General features: G+C 41.8%; 1 protein-coding gene across 2 annotated transcripts in view; it reads right to left on the bottom strand.

The window, feature by feature from the left end:
* The window catches only part of LOC135539860 (probable Bax inhibitor 1), a 31,568-nt gene that overhangs the window by 1,757 nt on the left and 8,159 nt on the right, over window positions 1-21,652 (bottom strand). For both annotated transcript variants that reach the window (XM_064966043.1, XM_064966045.1), the window contains exons 4-9: window positions 11,352-11,472; window positions 4,031-4,079; window positions 3,830-3,927; window positions 1,894-1,973; window positions 1,631-1,731; window positions 231-306 (exon numbers count right to left, since the gene is read on the bottom strand). In XM_064966043.1, the coding sequence (XP_064822115.1) occupies window positions 231-306; window positions 1,631-1,731; window positions 1,894-1,973; window positions 3,830-3,927; window positions 4,031-4,079; window positions 11,352-11,472 (525 nt within the window). The remainder of the gene's footprint in view (window positions 1-230; window positions 307-1,630; window positions 1,732-1,893; window positions 1,974-3,829; window positions 3,928-4,030; window positions 4,080-11,351; window positions 11,473-21,652) is intronic.

Below are 21,652 nucleotides of genomic sequence, written 5' to 3'. Positions count from 1 at the left end.
AAATAAAGAGAACACTTCACATTAAACCATTATTAGCCTAGCAGTGCAAAGTGCAACATTTCTACAATGTACAATATGCTGGTTTATCACACATATTGTATTTAGAATGCTTTCTGGTCCTAGGTTCATGTTTTTCTATGGTTCAAAACATAGCAACGTGTATGAGAGATAGTGGAAGTGTATTATAGTCGGTATGCTATATAAATAGCAATACACTGTCAATATTGTACCTTCTCATGCATGGCCAGAATAACCATGAGCTTCCTGAAGATGGTCACAAAGTCCAAGAAGAGATCCACAGAGTGCCTTCAACAGGGTGAAAAGAGAAGTTATCATATATCTTACAAAACACTTCATAAGCTCATTGTAAAAGAGCCCCAATTACCAAGTGCATACTAATTGTATTGTGTTTCTGTGTGCAATCTTTTCTTCTCAACCTAAAGCGCAACCATAAACATGCTCCTTAATATTTTCTTGTGCGACCTGGAATTTCTCTTTGGGAGCACCAGTGCGCCTAGAAAAAAAAACAACCAGATAATTGTTGTAATGATTAAGTTTCACTGTACTGTTGTTTCTGAGTGCCTCAGAGAAAAAAAGCCAAAAGATTAGTTAGCGAATATGGTTGCACCAATACTAGGCCACATCAAAACAGATTGTTTCTTGCCCAAACATTTTGAAAGATTCACTCAATTTGCCCAAGTATATCATGAGACGACATGAACAGAACAGATCAGGGATTCGGATTTCCTGCAACCTTCTGAAGATGCAAAGCACAGGAATGTCCCTTCTGTGTGCGCATGTCTACCACTTTGTGTAATCATTAGCATCGCTAACGGCAACTGCCTTCTGGTAGATGGAAAGGCTTTCTCAAAAACCTTCTCAATTAAATGTTAAGTACAAAGTAGCCTATGCCTACCTGGCAGAAAGATATGCTTCCTTGCATCAATCCATTGGGCATTTGTTTTGCAAGCTCTGCGCACGCTACAGAAACACTTTTAACCAAACAGTCTCTTGCTATAGGTGCATGGTGTGCACTTGAATTAAAGGGTAACTACACTAAAAAATGTAAATGTCTTAGAAAAACAGTCTCCTGATGTGGTTTAAGTATTGTTTTGAACTTGAAACTGGATGTTCTATTTTTCTTCCCGGATGACAAATCAGTACATACACACGGATGAAACGTAATTTGGGCAAAACAAAAATGGGAAATTATGTTAACAAAAATAAAGACATTTTATAGGGCCATATCTATGTAGAAATCTAATATTCCAGAAATAACTATTTTCAGTGACGGGTATTTACGTCAACATTTTAGCTTTTTATAAATTAACAAATCTATTTACAGGGTTACCTATTAGTGTCTATTGCACAACATGTGCTTAAAGTCAAAATCATTTTTGCCCAATATAAGGCTATATCTCAACAACAACAAAAATGTTTATCCTTTTTTTCTGGTGCTCCAAAAATGTTATGTTGTGCTCCTAACTTTAGGAGTGGTACCAATGAAACATTTTAATTTACAGTCACAGGCTGACAGACTAAATTCCAGATGACAATGGCAAAAAAAATGTGTTTCAACATTAACCACTCACCCTCATCAACAGGCCCAGAGAGAGTGTGTGTCCCTTACCAGATGTAGTCTTTGTCTCCCATCTCAGCCTTCTCAATGATGAGTTGAGTGTCAAACAGCACAAATCCACACATGATGACCAGACCGAGGTACATGTGAGCCTAGACACACACAGAGAGAGAAATGCTTGGTGAAAATGACAACCAGCGCACTAAGTCATACTGTAACTAATAGCTAAGTCCATGAAGAGTAGCATTGTGTTAGCAATAATAATGGATCAAAACAAAGCAAACATAACAATATTGGGTTATTTTCCTCTTTACCGTAAACAACATGACAGACCCCAGGAACATGTTGAGGAAAGAGACCAGGAGCAGGATGGACAGTCCGGACATTAGAGTACCTGAAAGACAGAAATATTTTTGCGATAAATGAACAGAAAGTAAAGAAGTTTCCAACTTTCTAAAGGGTATGTGCATTTGGTAACATTTATTGAGTGAGCACAGTCTCACTAAATCCAGAGTGGTAAGTTTCAGTTCCTTAATAAAAAAGGAAAACTCCAGCACACTGGTAATACACTTTTTTTCTCTATGCACCTGGTAGCACTTCAAGGTGTGTGAGTTTACTTTCTATAGTTTCAGTTCCTTTACATTACACAATATCTGGTAAGCAGCACAGAACACTTTGGTATTCATTAGGATCCCCTTCACTCTTCCTGGGGTCCACATGAAACAATACAGAACATTAGTCAAGGACCGCAATACATACATAAAAAAAGCGTCACACAGCCTACAAATCAGTACATACACACAATATCTAGGTCTAATACAAAACAAGATATAAAATGACCATCTTACTGCACAAAGGGGACTGTGAAGAGGTGTTCTTTTATCTGTTTTTTTTTTAATCTGTTTTTATTGCTAGCTTGGGCTCCCGAGTGGCGCCGCAGTCTAAGCCACTGCGTCTCAGTGCTAGAGGAGTCATTACAGACACCCTGTTTCGAATCCAGGCTTTATCACAACCGGCCGTGATCGGGATAGGGCGGCGCTCAATTGGCCCAGCGTCATCCGGGTTTGGCCGGGGTAGGTAGTCATAGCAAGTAAGAATTTGTTCTTAACTGACTTCCCTAGTTAAATAAAGGTTACATTAAAAAAAAAAACCTGCAGTGGCAGAGTTCCATGTAGTTAACTTCTTAGGGCTGCAATCCCGTGAACGGGATCGTTATGACAACAACCAGTGAAAGTGCAGGGCACCAAATTCAAAACAACAGAAATCTAATCATTAAAATTCCTCATCCCACCACAGTGTCTGACTTCAAATAGGCTTTACAGCGAAAGCACCACAAATGTTAGGTCAGCACAAACTCACAGAAAAATTCTGCCATTTTTCCAGCCAAAGAGAGGAGTCACAAAAAGCACAAAGAGAGAAAATGAATCCCTAACCTTTGATGATCTTCATCAGATGACACTCATAGGACTTCATGTTACACAATACATGTATGTTTTGTTTGATAAAGTTCATATTTATATAAATAAATCTCAGTATACTTTGGCGCGTTACGTTCACTAGTTCCAAAAACATCCGGTGATATTGCAGAGAGCCACATCATTTTACAGAAATACTCATTATAAATGTCGATAAATACAATTGTTAGACATGGAAATATAGATATACCTCTCCTTAACGCCTTTTTCTTAAAATTCTTAAAGCATTGTTGGTTAAGGGCTTGTAAGTAAGCATTTCACTGTAAGGTCTACTACACCTGTTGTATTTGTCGCATGTGGCAAATAAATTTGATTTGATTTTGTTAAGGATGTTAATTATTTTACTGTGGCAGCCGATGTGTATACTGTTGAGTCGTCGGCGTGCATAGACACACAGGCTTTATTCAAGGTCAGTTTTTACCCAAAAGTTTGCTAAGCACTTGTAACAGGCTGATTGGTCGGCTGTTTAAATCATTAAAGTGGTGGGTGCTCTGCTATTCTTGGGTAGCGAAATGACCTTTGCTTCCATGTCTGAGGGCACACACACCATCTTCTAGGCTTACATTTAAGATGTGACAAACAGGAGTCACAATGCATTCCACCACCAACCTCAACAATTTACCATACAGGTTGTTGGTACCAGGTGGTTTATACTTATTTATAGATAGCAAAAAATGTCACCACTTCCACACCCACTTCGTGGAACTCAAAACTACAGTGCTAGTCTTTCATTATTTGGTCCGTTATGCATGAATAAGAAAGTTCAGCACTTTACCTCCAAGGAAGAGGTAGCTCCTGCGCTGGGCGTAGAGGGCACTCAGCGTGAAGCACAAAAAGATGATTGAGGTCCCCAGGAAGGCTGTCACAATGATGCTGGTTGTAGGAGCAGAGAGATGTGAGGCTCATTCAGTCACCTCAGGAGAAACCCCTCATTGAAAGAAACTAGCTACTATACACATTATTACTGTCATCTTACCTTGGGTTAATAGAGATGACGTAATCCATGGTTGGGCCCAAACCAACACCTGAAATGAAGAGAAACATCAGCTCATGGCTACTTCAATAGCTAAAAATACATAGGCTGCATTCTGATTCTCTACCTTTCTTTGGAAGTGTATATTCGTTTCCCCCCATATTCCCATGAGGGGAGGGTACATAGAATTAGAACAGACATGAACCTTATGATGGAATAAAAGGTCAGCCATTGTGATAAGATTATTTTACACAATGAGTTTGAAGAATGACTTAATGTTTGTTCACTAGCTAGCCATCCAATTAAATAAATAATTTGGAAAAAATATTTATGAAATTAACTGCCAATATACAAACATTCCATTCAAACAATAGAGTCAATCTACAGCCACACACTGGCTGAAATCAGTGATATTGTATCATATAATAGCACTCACAGCTTTCAAAGAAAACAAAAAATGGAGACATGTCTGTCTGTTTACATATTTAGAGGATATTTATACAAATTTCTGAATAAGCTGTATTTATAATTATGACAATATTTTTAGGTTGACAATTCTATTATACGTGTCCTGATATCACATGCCTCACTTACATTTTCCTGCTCAAGTTAAAATCAGGATTATGCCTCTAACTAATGGGAGTTAGTTAGAGGCTAGTCCGACCAATCTGATTCCACACTCCAAGACTGCTTCCATCACGTGGACAGGGATATATTTCGTATTGCGTCAGACAACAACATTGACGATTACGCTGATTCGGTGTGCGAGTTCATTAGAACTTGCGTTGAAGATGTCGTTCCCATAGCAACGATTAAAACATTCCCAAACCAGAAACCATGGATTGATGGCTGCATACGCGTGAAACTGAAAGTGCGAACCACTGCTTTTAATCAGGGCAAGGTGACCGGAAACATGACCGAATACAAACAGTGCAGCTATTCCCTCCGCAAGGCAATCAAACAAGCTAAGCGTCAGTATAGAGACAAAATAGAATCTCAATTCAACGGCTCAGACACAAGAGGTATGTGGCAGGGTCTACAGTCAATCACGGATTACAAAAAGAAAACCAGCCCAGTCACGGACCAGGATGTCTTGCTCCCAGGCAGACTAAATAACTTTTTTGCCCGCTTTGAGGACAATACAGTGCCACTGACACGGCCTGCAGCAGAGGTGAGTAAAACATTTAAACGTGTTAACCCTTGCAAGGCTGCAGGCCCAGACAGCATCCCCAGCCGTGCCCTCAGAGCATGCGCAGACCAGCTGGCTGGCTGGTGTTTACGGACATAATCAATCCCTATCCCAGTCTGCTGTTCCCACATGCTTCAAGAGGGCCACCATTGTTCCTGTTCCCAAGAAAGCTAAGGTAACTGAGCTAAACGACTACCGCCCCGTAGCACTCACTTCCGTCATCATGAAGTGCTTTGAGAGACTAGTCAAGGACCATATCACCTCCACCCTACCTGACACCCTAGACACACTCCAATTTGCTTACCGCCCAAATAGGTCCACAGACGATGCAATCTCAACCACACTGAACTAACCCATCTGGACAAGAGGAATACCTATGTGAGAATGCTATTCATCGAATACAGCTCGGCATTTAACATCATAGTACCCTCCAAGCTCGTCATCAAGCTCGAGACCCTGGGTCTCGACCCCGCCCTGTGCAACTGGGTACTGGACTTCCTGACGGGCCGCCCCCTGGTGGTGAGGGTAGGCAACAACATCTCCACCCCGCTGATCCTCAACACTGGGGCCCCACAAGGGTGCATTCTGAGCCCTCTCCTGTACTCCCTGTTCACCCACGACTGCGCGGCCACGCACGCCTCCAACTCAATCATCAAGTTTGCGGACGCCACAACAGTGGTAGGCTTGATTACCAACAACGATGAGACGGCCTACAGGAAGGAGGTGAGGGCCCTCAGAGTGTGAAGTCAGGAAAATAACCTCACACTCAACGTCAACAAAACTAAGGAGATGATTGTGGACTTCAGGAAACAGCAGAGGGAACACCCCCCTATCCACATCGATGGAACAGTAGTGGAGAGGGTAGTAAGTTAAGTTCCTCGGCATACACATCACAGACAAACTGAATTGGTCCACCCACACAGACAGCATCGTGAAGAAGGCGCAGCAGCGCCTCTTCAACCTCAGGAGGCTGAAGAAATTCGGCTTGTCACCAAAAGCACCTACAAACTTCTACAGATGCACAATCGAGAGCATCCTGGCGGGCTGTATCACCGCCTGGTACGGTAACTGCTCCGCCCACAACCGTAAGGCTCTCCAGAGGGTAGTGAGGTCTGCACAACGCATCACCAGGGGCAAACTACCTGCACTCAAGGACACCTATACCACCCGATGTTACAGGAAGGCCATAAAGATCATCAAGGACAACAACCACCCGAGCCACTGCTTGTTCATCCCGCTATCATCCAGAAGGCGAGGTCAGTACAGGTGCATCAAAGCTGGGACCGAGAGACTAAAAAACAGCTTCTATCTCAAGGCCATCAGGCAAACACACTGACTCAACTCCAGCCACTTTAATAATGGGAATTGATGGGGAATGTAAAATATATATCACTAACCACTTTAAACAATGCTACCTAATATAATGTTTACATACCCTACATTATTCATCTCATATGTATATACTGCATCTTTATGTAATACATGTATCACTAGCCACTTTAACTATGCCACTTTGTTTACATACTCATCTCATATGTATATACTGTACTCGATACCATCTACTGTATCTTGCCTATGCTGCTCTGTACCATCACTCATTCATATATCTTTATGTACATATTCTTTATCCCCTTACACTTGTGTGTATAAGACAGTAGTTTTGGAATTGTTAATTAGATTACTTGTTGGTTATTACTGCATTGTCGGAACTAGAAGCACAAGCATTTTGCTACACTCGCATTAACATCTGCTAACCATGTGTATGTGACAAATAAAATTTGATTTGAGTCATGTGACAGAAATATGGCTGCTTTTTCAGAAGCATTTCAGTTGATTTAACACAGCTAACCTGTAACAGTATTTAGTAACTTACGATAACACGCCACGCTTTACGAGCTAAATCAAAGAAGACATCTCCTGACAACAAAGCGCTAGCTTCCATGTTAGATGAAGCTATTGTAAACCAACAAGAGTTCATCGCCTCAGAGTTTAGTGGAGTACAAAAAAAGTTTGATTTTATTCAGGATTACGTTTCCAAGTGCATTACTGATGTTGGGGGAAAAAAACGGGGAAAAATGAGCTGAGAGCAAAGCTGGACAATAGACTTGACAAAATGTAAGGAGAAGTCGATTCAGGGCCAAACCAGAATTGGACGATGGAGGAGAAAATGGCTTGCTATGAGGGCATGCAACAGAAAAATGTGAGAATAGGGCAGAATGCACTCTTTCATCAAGAGAACTTCTAGAGTGGTTTCCAGAGCTGACTGGTACCGAACTGGAAGTTATGAGAGCTCTTTGCATAGGCAGGCACATTGGCAACTCAGCCGGATCCCAAACCTTGATTTTCCTGGTGCGCAGATTCACTGACCGACACTGCATTCTGAAGGCGGCTAGGAAGAACGCTCTGGCCGGGCAGACTACAGTAACTTCACCAATGCAACTACACCATGCATCTGGCCTTCTCAAAGACAAGGGACTGGTCTCAGAAAAGCAGATTCCAAGCATTTCTGCTGTCACACTCAAACATGGCGCAGAAATTATAACTTTCCAGTCCAAAGGAGGAGGATTCTCTCAATTTGCGAGGCGCGGTTGACGAGGATTAGCAATGTTAGGTTCTAATTTTCAGAGTAAATAACTCACGGACACTAGGAAGAATTCAACTTGGTTAAGCTTCTCTAAGGTTCGATACAGCTATAATTCAGACACAGACATGGCTTCCCCCGTGGTAGTATTCACACCCCACTTTGGGTGGGAGTCTCCTAATTGCTAAACATTGCATCATTATTGCTAAGCAGGGAGCTAAGTGATATGAGCCTTCAACGGTTTCTCCCCTTATCAGTACTTCCACTGATAATGGGAGAACACGCAATCGTGTTCCCTGCACTCAGCCCCTCCCAAGCTTCATTATGGCACCCCTCAGGTCTCTTCTGTAACTAATGTTCCTAAACTTGAGTATAACAATGTTCAAAGTTTCCCCCAGAATCCAACAGTGGGTATTGCTGTGCCGCTGGATAGTTTACATGATGGCCAGCATTCAGACTTGTTCTCTGGCGTGTCCTTTTTATCCTTTCCAAACTTGGTGCAAAACCACGCCCACGGGTAACCTAGTAACATTCAAAGCCGCACTGATCGGTCAGAGTTTGGACATTCAATTTGACAAAGTAAATGCGCGTGAGAGAGGAAGAACGCTTGAGGGAATCCCCGCGAACAGGGAGTTTTGAGAATGCCCATGCCGGCCATGCCATGAGCCATGGGAGACGAGCAGTTATGCGGCCTCGTCTGAAATGAGCTAAACGAAAGGTAAGCAACTGTAGATGGCTAAAATGATATGATTGTCAGTAATACGGAATCATGGGTGCTTGCTTTGCACATTCAGCTAGAGCTAGATATGCAGCATCTTTTAGTTGTAAACTAGCACAAATGTCATGTTGCTAAGTACTTCAATAGTCCTTTCGTAAACAGTTAACCACACTAAACTAACGCTAGACGGCGCACACAACTAGACAGCGTCAGCAAAAATCGGCGTTGTAATCTAGTGATAATTCACAGCTTACCTACCTCTAAAAACAATGCAACTATACATGATGTCAAGGCTCTCTAGTCTGGCTGCAATCACTCAAATAAAAAGCTATATCAAAATCCAGGAAAATGCAGGGCAAACCTTTACTTCGTCCCAGGGAACAACCAAACTGACCAGTCAGCGCAGCTTTTAACGTTGCTAGGTTTTTCCCTTTGGTGTGGTTTTGCACCAAGTTTGGCATGGATAAAAAGGACGCTTCTCTGGTGGGATACTAACTGACTGTTCAGAAAGACTGATTAGTTCACATACTACATCAATACTAGCCTGGAGTGAGTTAAACAGCAACGAAGAGAGCTGGCTAGTACAGGAAGATGGACACGAGTCGGTCTGGACTATTGTTAAAGGCGTATAATGTACAGGCTGATTAGCTATTCCTTGACTGTCAGTGGATTTTATTGTGACCACAACTGACACGGTAGGTTCTATTCAAATCCTTGAAAGTTAACAGGTTAAAGTTATTCAAGTTAACTCAGACAGGTAACCTAATATTGATACAGTTGGGATGCAATGGTGTGATTTTGCACAGGCAGCTTTCCCAGTGTTAGGTACACACTTTGTAGTGAAAGTACGCACACAACTGTAAACCCTATCTTTTACCTAAACAAATAAAACATGTGTTTTCTATTATTTTTATTTCATCATCTTTGAAATACAAGAGAAAGGCCATACTTTCAGACAGGAGTCAAAGTGTAATTCAGATTTTGGCCACCAGATGCCAGCAGTGTGCACAACATTTTACACTGATCCACTGAAGAATTACATTACTGCACAATATTTTGCATCAAGCCGGCCTGGAGTTTGCCCAAATGTGCCAAATTGGTCAATTGATACATTTTTAAGTACATAACTAGATGGAACATACAAAAATGCTATGGTAATATAAAAATAAGTTTACACACTCCCAGGAATGTCATACATGATGGCTCATTAACTTATACACATCTAGATGGCCAGGCAGGGTGGGTGTGGAGCAAGAGAGTCAAACTGTAGACCCCAGTTTCTACATTTGATTATAAAAATGGATTTTTATCAAACATTACATTACATTTACATTTAAGTCATTTAGCAGACGCTCTTATCCAGAGCGACTTACAAATTGTGCTAAACTATGCTAAATATTTATCTCTGGGACCCTCAAGATGACAAATCAGAGCAAGATTACTGAATGTAAGTACATTACTTAGCTTCAGAGGTAAATGTATCAAACCAGTTACCATGAAGTGTTGTTGTGCACTCTACTCAAACAAAAGCACGGTCTTTTTTTCTGTAATAGCTACTGTAAATTGGACACCGCAGTTAGATTAACAAGAATTTAAGCTTTCATATAAGACATGTCTGTCACATTAGTGCACGTTAGCAACAACAGTCCCGGGTTAGGGACACCGATCCCGTAGAGGTTTTAATGATAATTCACCACTTATGTCATTACAGTAAAGATTGTATAACTGTCAGGTTTGACAAAAACAATTGACAGCTGGTTATTGAAGAACTACTGTAGCAACTTTATTTCCCAAAAGATTACCTGTTCATTATCATTTTCTTTACTTGTTACTCATGTGCAAAAGTGTACCCTGCTGATATTATCACAATTGCTTGATTACAGTATTTAATGTCATGGAGATCAGGTTGGGTGAGTTGGGGTGGTCACCAGGAGGGGCTGGAGTGTAGGTTGATGCAGCACGGGTGAGCAATATACATTGAGTGTACAAAACATGACCAACTGACCAGGTAAAAGCTCTGATCCCTTATTGATGTAACAATGTATGGATGTATAGGCCATGTGGTCTATTCTAATTGTATTTACCTACTGCATGACCATTCCGGTTGCTTTTTGTTATTGTCTGTGTTCCTTTAAAAATAAATAAAAGGTTGATAACAATAAAAGGATTATGCCTCGACTGCCATTCATTCCAATTAGACTGGTTTGGATTTCTCCATGAACAATATAAGATGCGGTAAAAGAGTCAACGGAACACAGATGTTCCATTGACCAGATTGGCCCACATTCAACGAATCTGATGTAACAAAAGGGATATTTGTCATCCGTCAAGTTTTATGTATTGTAACAGGCCCACAATGTGGTTGCTAAAGTCCAATTTCGATACATTTGTCTGTTTTTGGTGTAAAACATGTAGAAGTTGTCCCTTTTCAGGTTTATAAGAAGCGACTGCTAAATGCTAACTCCCGTTCATACAAGCACTATACTCCTGATTATTAATACACATTTAAACAATAGCCTAAAATGTAACCTAATTTTGCTAGGGGGCAATGGGGTGACTCAGGATCTTTCCACCAAGAGTTTCTATGGCAATTCCATTGTTGTGGTCAAGTTCGATTGACCTCTTTACCGCATTTATGGCTGCCAATTTCACCCAATTCTGGAAGTGATGGTTTATAAAATAGTCCCTTTTGTAATTTAATATGATCTCTATGGTGAAAACTCCCTCCAGCCATGTTTGCACCAATCCAATGCTTTTAAATGCATGAAGGTGATTGAATGAGTGCACACACTGTGTAGGCCCTTTTCTGACAGAGCTATAGGGCAGATGAGGTTACCTGTGAAGAAGGCAAAACCAGAGAGGATGGCCAGTCTCTTCTTCTCAGTCAGAGGGCTGTGGGGAGTCATAGCCAGCCAAGCCATCATGGCCAGGGAGCCCAGCATGGTCAACATCCCACCCTAATGAACACAAAACACACAGCAACAGTTATAATGTAAAAACATCAATGGCAATTGTCATTCACCAGTTAAATGATAAACCTTCAAAGCATTACCAATCATATGTTATGTGGCCACCTTTTGTGAAATCTACCCCCCCCCCCCCCCCCCTCCCCCCACAGACACACTGAAGTTTGTGGCTGTACTGGAACAGATCGAGAGCTTCAAGTTCCTTGGTGTTCACATCACTAACTACCGTGATCCAAACAACACCAAGACAGTCATGAAGAGGGCACGACAATGCCTATTCCCCCTCAGAAGAATAAAAAAATTTGGCACGGGTCATCAAAAAGTTCTACAGCTGCACCATCAACAGCATCCCGACTGGTTGCATCACCGCTTGGTATGGCAACTGCTCGGCATCTGACCTCAAGGCATTACAAAGGGTAGTGAGTACAGCCCAGTACATCACTGGGGTCAAGCTTCCTGCCATCCAGGACCTCTACACCAGGTGGTCAGAGGAAGGCCCTATTTTTTTTTTTTTACGGGTCAAAAGACTCTAGCCTCCAAAATCAAAAACTGTTCTCTCTGCAGCCGCATGGCAAGCAGTACCGGAGTGCCAAGTCTTGGTCCAAAAGGCTCCTTAACAGCTTCTACCCCCAAGCCAAAAGACTGCTAAACAGTCAAACAAATGGCTACCCTGACTATTTGCATTGACCCCCTTTTTTTAACATTGCTGCATAGTCACTTTACTCCTAGGAATCACATTGACGACCCCCCCCCCGCCCCCGTACATATTACCTCGACTAACCTGTACCACCGCACAGACTCGGTACCATTACCCTCGTTATTGTTATTTTATTGTGTTTTTTGCTTTAGCAAATTTGCATTGTCAGTTAAGGGCTTGCATGTCAGCATTTCACACTAAGGTCTACCTACACTTGTTATATTCAACGCATGTGACAAAACATTTTGATTTTACTCTGGACCAGGCCAAAATCACCGGGTCTCGAAAGAGGAAGCAGCGATGAAAGCGAGGCAGGTGAGCCGGCACCCTGAAGAAACTACCTTGGCAAGCAAATAGACAGCCATTGCCCTCTGTTCTATTGACAAACATGCAATCACTGGAGAACAAACTGGATGAGCTCCGTTCGAGACTATCCAATCAATGGGACCTGAAACTGTAATATCCTGTTTATCAGAGTCACGGCTCAACGAGGACATGGATATACAATAGAGGTCGATCGATTAGGATTTTTCAACGCCGATACCGATTACTTGGCCGATTTTTTTAACAATGTATTTGTTATAATGACAATTACAACAATACTGAATGAACACTTATTTTAACTTATAAGTATAATACTTCAATAAAATCAATTTAGCCTCAAATAAATAATGAAACATGTTCAATTTGGTTTAAATAATGAAAAAACAAAGTGTTGGAGAAGTAAAAGTGCAATATGTGCCATGTAAGAAAGCTAATGTTTAAGTTCCTTGCTCAGAACATGAGAACATATGAAACCCGGTGGTTCCTTTTAACATGAGTCTTCAATATTCCCAGGTAAGAAGTTTTAGGTTGTAGTTATAGGAATTATAGGACTCGTTCTCTCTATACGATTAGTATTTCATATACCTTTGACTATTGTATGTTCTTATAGGCACTTTAGTATTGCCAGTGTAACAGTATAGCTTCCGTCCCTCTCCTCGCTGGGCTCGAACCAGGAACACAACAACCACCCTCGAAGCAGAGTTACCCATGCAGAGCAAGGGGAACAAACACTCCAAGTCTCAGAGCAAGTGACGTTTGAAACGCTATTAGCGCGCACCCCGCTAACTAGCTAGCCATTTCACATCGGTTACACCAGCCTCATCAAGGGAGTTGATAGGCTTGAAGTCATAAACAGCGCAATGCTTGGCGCACAACGAAGAGCTGCTGGCAAAACGCACAAAAGTGCTGTTTGAATGAATGCTTACTGCTGCCTACCACCGCTCAGTCAGATACTTGTATGCTCAGTCAGATTATATGCAACGCAGGACACGCTAGATAAACTAGTAATATCATCAACCATGTGTAATTAACTAGTGATTATGATTGTTTTTTTATAAGATAAGTTTAAATGCTAGCTAGCAACTAACCTTGGCTTCTTACTGCATTCGCGTAACAGGCAGTCTCCTCGTGGACTGCAACGAGAGGCAGGTGGTTATAGCATTTGACTAGTTAACTGTAAGGATGGATCCCCCGAGCTGACAAGGTGAAAATCTGTCGTTCTGCCCCTGAACGAGGCAGTTAACCCACCGTTCCTAGGCCGTCATTGAAAATAAGAATGTGTTAACTAACTTGCCTAGTTAAATAAAGATAAAATAAGTTTTTTTTTTTTTTAAATATATATCTTTTTTTAACAAAAATAAATAAATTTAAAAAAAAAAATCGGCCAAATCGGTGTTTAAAAATACAGTTTTCCGATTGTTATGAAAACTTGATATCAGCCCTAATTTAAAAATAATTTACATTTTTATTTTATTTTTTATAAATCAGCCATTCCGATTAAAATCGGTTGACCTCTAATATACCAGTACCAGTCAAAAAAGTTTGGACACCTACTCATTCAAGCGTTTCTTTATCTTGACTATTATCGACATTGTAGAATAATAATAACAGTGAAGACATCAAAACGATGAAATAACACATATGGAATCATGTAGTAACCCAAAAAAAGGGTTAAATCAAAATATTTGAAATTCTTCAAAGTAGCCACCCTTTGCCTTAATGTCAGGAGTGTGCAAAGCGGTCATCCTCTCAACCAGCTTTATGGAGGTAGTCACCTGGAATGCATTTCAATTAAACAGGTGTGCCTTGTTAAAATTTTGTGTTTGAGCCAATCAGTTGTGTTGTGAAAAGGAAGGTGTATAGAAGATAGCCCAATTTGGTAAAATAAAAGTCCATAGTATGGCAAGAACAGCTCAAATAAGCAAAGATAAACAACAGCCCATCATTTCTTTAAGACATGAAGGTCAATCAATGCGAAAAATATCCAGCACAGGATATGAAGACCCAAGACCCGCTGCTGCAGAGCACAAGTTCATTGGAGTTACCAGCCTCAGAAATTGCAGCCCAAATAAATGGTTCAGAGTTCAAGTAAGAGACACCTCAACATCAACTGTTCACAGGAGACTGCATGAAGAAGAGACTTGCTTGAGCCAAGAAACACAAGCAATGGATATTAGACAGGTGGAAATCTGTCCTTTGGTCTGATGAGTCCAAATTTGAGATTTTTGGATCCAAAACGCTGTCTTTGTGAGATGCAGAGTAGGTGAACAGATGACCTCTGCATAGGTAGTTCACAACACCTCCATGCTTCACTGTGGAATGGTGCTTTGCTGGTGACACTGATTTATTTGTATGGCTTGGGTAGCATGGCTACCACAGCATTCTGCAGCTATACACCATCCCATCTGGTTTACACTTAGTGGGACTATCATTTGTTTTTCAACAGGACAATGACCCAACACACCTCCAGGCTGTGTAAGGGCTATTTTACCAAAGAGTATGATGGAGTGCTGCATTAGATGACCTGGACTCCACAATCACCCAACCTCAACTCAATTGATATGGTTTGGGATGAGTTGGACCACAGAGTGAAGGAAAAGCAGCCAACAAGTGCTCAGCATATGTGGGAACTCCTTCAAGATTGTTGGAAAAGCATTCCAGGTTGAAAGAATGCCAAGAGTGTGCAAAGCTGTCATCCAGGAAACGGGTGGCTACTATGAAGAATCTCAAATACACAATTATATTTGAATTTGTTTAACACTTTTTGGTTACTATGATTCCATGTGTGTTATTTCATAGTTTTGACGTCTTCACTTATTATTCTACAATGTAGACAATAGTCAAAATAAAGAAACCCTTGAATGAGGTGTCCAAACTTTTGACTGGTACTGTACATTTCACTGTTTTTTTATGCATCGTCAAGACTGGATGGCAGATTCGGGTAAGACGATGAGATTGCGCCACCAGCTGTTAACGTCTTGACGCTACCCATCCCTTAAGCGGGATAATTGTCATCAGCAACCGCTGACTAGCATAGCGGCCCCAGTCAAATAATATTACTAAAAATATTTATATTCATGAAATCACAAGTGCAATATTGCAAAACACAGCTTAGCCTTTTGTTAAGACACACCCAATCTCTAATAAGGAAGTCTAAAGTTTTTGCTCACCCAAGTTAGGTATTCTAACGATAAGCTGCAGACCATTCTATTTACCAAGAGAGTTGTCATCAATATTTACATTAATAAGTGCAACGACGACATCCTCCCCACAGTGACCATATCCCAACCAGAAACCATGGAGTACAGACAACATCCACACTGAACTAAAGCTGCCACTTTCAAGGAGCAGGAGACTAATCCGGACGCTTATAAGAAATCCCGATATGACCTGCGACGAGCCATCAAGCAGGCAAAGCGTCAATACAGGACTAAGATCAAATCCTACTACGCCAGCTCTGACTCTCAGACGTGGCAGGGCTTGCAAACAATCATTGATTACAAAGGGAAATTGCCCAGCGACACAAGCCTACCTGACGAACTAAATGCCTTCCACGCTCGCTTCGAAGCAAGCAACTCGAGCCATGAGAGCACCATCTGTTCCAGATGACTGTGTGATCTCGTTCTCCCTCGCCAATGTGAGTAAGATCTTTAAACAAGTAAACTTTTGCAAGGCTGCGTGGCCAGACGGAACACCAGGACGTGAATAGTCCCCGTCTCCAAGAACGCCAGGGTCAGCCTAAATGACTGTCACCCCGTAGCACTCGTCTATAGCCATGAAATGCTTTGAGGCTGGTCACAGCTCACATCAACACCATCATCCCAGACACCCTGGACCTATTCCAATTTGCATTCCGGCCCAACAGATGATGCAATCGCCATTTCACTCGTCACTGCCCCAACCAACCTGAACAAAAGGAATACCCTCTAAGAATGCTGTTCATTGACTACAGTTCAGCATACAACACCATAGCCCTCTCCAAGCTCAGGAACCTGGGACTGAACTAGGGCTGAACCCATTTAGTCAACTGGTCGATAGGCAGTTAGTCAACTGAGATTTTTGAATTGAGAAGTTGCAAAGGACTTATTTCACGGCACACGAGACACCGGTCTGTTGGCGCCGGTCTCAGACTAATCCATTGCAGAGGCAGTGGGATGGCAGTCATCACTCTAAGACATGCATTGGCATTGTAAGGCACCTGTGCCGCAAGGGTATTTTCCTCAGCACGCCAATCAATTTAAGTGATCAAATAAGTGAAATTGCTTGGTTCCCCATACAATGGCTACTGCTTTGGACCTGACACCGTTTGTGAGAGCCTACATTATGTGTCTTGGGTAAACATTTTAAATGTGTCAAGGGGAGTTAAGCTTAGAGTCTCACCCCCCCCCCCCATTCATTCACATTTATTTATTTTTTTCATCACTTAATTGTGTGAATTGTTTGCCTCTGATTGTTAATGTTTATCAATTTATTTCATACATAACCAGTAGTATATTTAACCTTAATTTCTAATCTCCGTGTTTGTTTGGTGACGGTAATTTCTGTTAATGCATTCAATAGGTTATTACTAGTTGTTTGTAGAGCTCACAACCTATGCTACACTTGTGAGAAACAAGTTTTAGTTGCTTTCATTCCATTTGAGTATTTTGGGAGCGTTCCTGTCTATGTTGAGTAAAGACGTGTACCCGATTACACATAGAAAGAACTAGGCCTAGGCTACTTTGCCTGCGAGCATATGTATAAATGTGTCCATTTGGGGATGTCTGACACAATTTCTGATTGTCTTAAGTTTGCTGACGACATGATGGTAGGACTGATCACCGACTACGCTGACTATAGGGAGAACGGAGACCTGGCAGTGTGGTGCCAGGACAACAAACTCTCCCTCAACTTCACTAAGACAAAAAGGAGCCGATCGTGGACGACAGGAAATGGGGGGCGTGCTCGCCCCTCCCATCTACATCGATGGGGCTGTAGTGGAACGGGTCAAGAGCTTCGTGTTCCTCTGTGTCCACATCACTAAGGAATTAACATGGTCCACAAACACCCACACAGTTGTTTAGAGGGCATAATAGTGCCTCTTCCCAATCAGCGGGCTGAAAAGATTTGGCATGGGCTTTCAGATCCTCAAAAAGTTATACAGCTGCACCACCAACTACAGAGGGTTGTGAGTAGAGGTCTTTCCGGATCCGCACGTACCCAAGACCCGAATTCTAAATAATGTCACGGGTCTGAGTCAGATCTGATTGTTTCGGTCTTTAGCATGTGCAATTGTAACTGACTTGGCTGGAAGGACTAGTACAAATCTGAACATGACTGCTGCAGTAGGGAAACATTTTATCATTTAGGCTGCTGCTCTTCCTTTTTACGAGTAGAGCGTTGCACATGTAGCTTGCTATTGGCCAGTCATAAGTCATCAAAGCAGCAATAGGCTACAATCATAGAGCCTACTCCGTGTGGCAAAAGTTTTTTTTGACTTGTGAAGACCGTCGGTGAGTACAGCCAAGTACACCACTGGGGCCTTGCTCCCTGCCACCCAGGACCTCTTTTCCTGGCAGTGTCAGAGAAAGGCCTCTAAAAATTGTCAAAGACTCCAGCCACCCAAGCCATACACTTCTTTGCTACCGCAAGGCAAGCGGTACCCTTGCACCAAGTCTGGAACCAACAGGATCCTGAACAGACAGTTTCTACCCCAAAAGGCTAAGAGAGAACATTCCTTACGGAGAATTCCAAACAGTCTGCAGAATTTGCAATCAGTAAACAGACCAGTGTCAAATCCACTGAATTGGGAGTCTCGCTTCGTGAACCAAGTTACAGCAGTCAGGTTCTATAAGAAGCAGGGACAAGGAGTGAACATTTTGACAGAGAGGACTTTTTGTAGAGGGGAGCTCCTTGTGATGCACCAGAGTGTACTTTGTTCTAAAATGTAGCACTGAAGCAGAGAGCATTAAAATAACCAAAAATAATTGTGGAATCATTAAAGTGATACGCTACTACAAAGTCTTCCCAGAGCCACCAGACATAAGCTTTAAGAGAGCTCTTACCCTGAATAACAAATTAGTCCACAACTACCTTCGCAGCAGGTAGCCTTGTGGTTAAGAGTGTTGGGCCAGTAACCTAAAGGTTGCTGGTTCGAATCTGGAGCCGACATGCCCTTGAGCAAGGCACTTAACCCTAATTGCTCCTGTAAGTTGTTCTGGATAAGGGCACCTGCTAAATGACCATTGTAAAATGGTAACTCAAAAGATTTGGCTAGAACACAAACCCAGGGGCTCTTTCGAATGCAACTAGCACGCAGTATCAAGTCAAGCCTTTCATTACCTGCAAAACCACTCATGTCATCTACAGATTGGAATGTCCACAGTGCAAGGTATTCTACATTGGACGGACAAAGAGACGCCTTCAAGACAGCTTAGCACAGGGGTGGGCAAACCTTTTGGCTCAAGGGCCACATTGAGTTTTTGAAACCAAGTGAAAGGCCACATACTATGTGCGTGACAAAACATGTGAAGCCTTTATTCATTTCCACACCGACATGCAACTACTAGTGTACTGTAGGTGTACATATGCAGAACAATTCTACCCTTGTACCATCTCTACCCTTGTTTTATGAACAAATGTCAAAATACTGATATAATTTATAACATCACAGACAGTCAAAACACACAGATCCTGCATCTCTACCCTTGTAAAGTACAAACGTAGTCACAATATGCAAACTTAAAAACAGATATTATAAACAACTGGAGACATGCAAAATGTAACAGCAGGTGTAAAAATAACTACTCTAAAATTTGACTGAAACATATGGTAAGAGCATTCGTTTCATTTGGAAGGGTCTGTTTTTGAAAGCAGATTAAGTAACATTTCTCATTTCAATTGCGAGCCATATTTACAGTTATCCAATCACCTCAGGCCAAATCTGACTGAATAAGTGTTCATTGTCAGATGTATGGGGACCTGTATCCAAGTGCATTGCTGGATAATTCTCACTACATAACCATCAACATGAAAAATAATCCTTGCCTACCCCAGTCACGCTTATTCAAGTCAATGTGAACAATGAGTCTGGTCACCTCTCTTGGCAAGGGCAAAGTGTGGTGTCATCTTTGATGTAGAGATTCTCAGAAGAGATGACGGGGCGTCAGGGTAGGCTAGTGGTTAGAGCGTTGGACTAGTAACCGGAAGGTTGCAAGTTCAAATCCCCGAGCTGACAAGGTACAAATCTGTCGTTCTGCCCCTGAACAGGCAGTTAACCCACTGTTCCTAGGCCGTCATTGAAAATAAGAATTTGTTCTTAACTGACTTGCCTAGTTAAATAAAGGTAAAATAAAAGTGGTCATTTTTTGTGACGGGATTTGTTGTAATTCATGACTGAGAACGTTTACACACGTAGCCGAATAAAACAAGCATCCTTTGGACGTGCTTTTTAATGTTTAGAAACTGTGTTTCATTCAGTGAGTCATAGAACTGGTGTATTGTTGCCGTTTTGTACTTCTCCTTCAAAGCACTGTCCCATTGGATGTTGTTGAGCTCCAATTGTGTGTCGGGTGGTGCTTTCTCAGTGTCGAAAAACAGGGGGCACGATACAAGCCCCAGCTCAGTCTTGGTGAAGTCTGAGAAGCGGCAGGAAAACTCAGGATGCAGGTCGATCAAAGTGTTACTGTATGTCTGGGTGAGGCACTGCTGCCAGTGTCAAAAGACGAGCGAGAGACCAGCTGCTCATTTGTCTTGAGAACATAAGTTTGGCCTTGAATACTTCCACATTGGAATACAGTTCATGCACAAATCACAATTTCCCTGCAGTTTCACATTTAGATGGTCCAGATGCACATGTCCACAACGAAAGCAAAGTCGCCCAGCCAATCTGTCGTTCAACTCGGAGAAGTCATCAGCTTTACCAACCGTATCAAGGAACATACCTACATCACCTCAATTCCCACACACAGCTAAATACTTTCCCCAGGCTTAGCCAGCACACATTTGAATGATAGCACCAGGACTTGTTGTGTCTCTGTGTCATTGAGCAGCTGAACGAACTGACCATGGTTAAGCCCCCTTACCCGTTTAAAGTTGACAAGTTTTACAGCCACTTTGACAACATTTTCCAGCTTTAACATTTTTTTACACACATCTTCCTGATGAAAAGTACAGTGAAGAAATATAAGAAATATAAATTCCTCCAAGTTAGTAAAAGAAGAAAGTTCTATGTCTTAGCCTACTAAAAAAATTACAATGTTTTTACAAGTTAGATTTGGTGATCCATCCGTTGTTACGTTTGTCAGTTTGCTCCAAGGTAGATTAATTTTTTCCAAGTGGGCAGACTCCCTGTCATATAAGTCAGAGCCCCCGGTTGTTCCCATCAGAGTCCAACGCAAGAAGTTCTCATTTATTCCTCTGACAAAAATGTAAAGTTGAGCAGTGTCTCTGATGTCAGTACTATCATCCAGTGCTACAGAAAAAAAAAAATCAAAGCCATCTGCTTCTTTCTTCAATTCGGAGATTAGCTCCTCACCTATCACTTCCATGCGCCTGGTGATTGTCGCGAATTGGCTTTTACTCTCAGGACAAAGTACACCAGCAGTCTCCACCATACAGTCTTTCACAAACTCCCCTTCAGCAAAAGGCTTGCTATGCTTGGGATTTTATGTGACACTGTGTAGCTTGCCTTAGTTAGTCTTGAGTAGAGCACCGTTTGGTAAACGTATTTTGTTGGGCTTTTAAGTTTGTGGCAAGTTGAGGCCTTCCTTGCCTTTTCCTGAGAGGACAGGTGGCTAGCGTAGTTAGCATGCTTGCTTGAAAAATACAATTGAGATTATATTTCTTAAAAATAGCAACACCAACTTGGCATATCAGACATACCGCCTTATGTCCAATATTAGTATAAAAGTACTTTGCTGTCCATTCTTCTTTAAAAACACACAACATTCAGAGTCCACTTCTCATTTTTCACATCAAAAGTCGTCAAGCAATGAAGTGGCTATGATGATTGAGGGCATTCTGAATTCTGACTGTAGGACCAAATACAGAGCACCCTGCCAGGCTACAACGCCATCTATTGGAGGTTGTTTGGATATCATGGAATGAGTCATTTTTGGCCAAAAATTGGAACTCAAATATAATCTTTTTTTATTTTTATGTCTCGTGGGG

The sequence above is a fragment of the Oncorhynchus masou genome, chromosome 5, assembly GCF_036934945.1.
Source record: "Oncorhynchus masou masou isolate Uvic2021 chromosome 5, UVic_Omas_1.1, whole genome shotgun sequence".
In the NCBI taxonomy this organism is placed as follows: Eukaryota; Metazoa; Chordata; class Actinopteri; order Salmoniformes; family Salmonidae; genus Oncorhynchus; species Oncorhynchus masou.
Note: the sequence above shows the minus strand (reverse complement) of the source record. Positions and strands in the feature narration are given on the sequence as shown.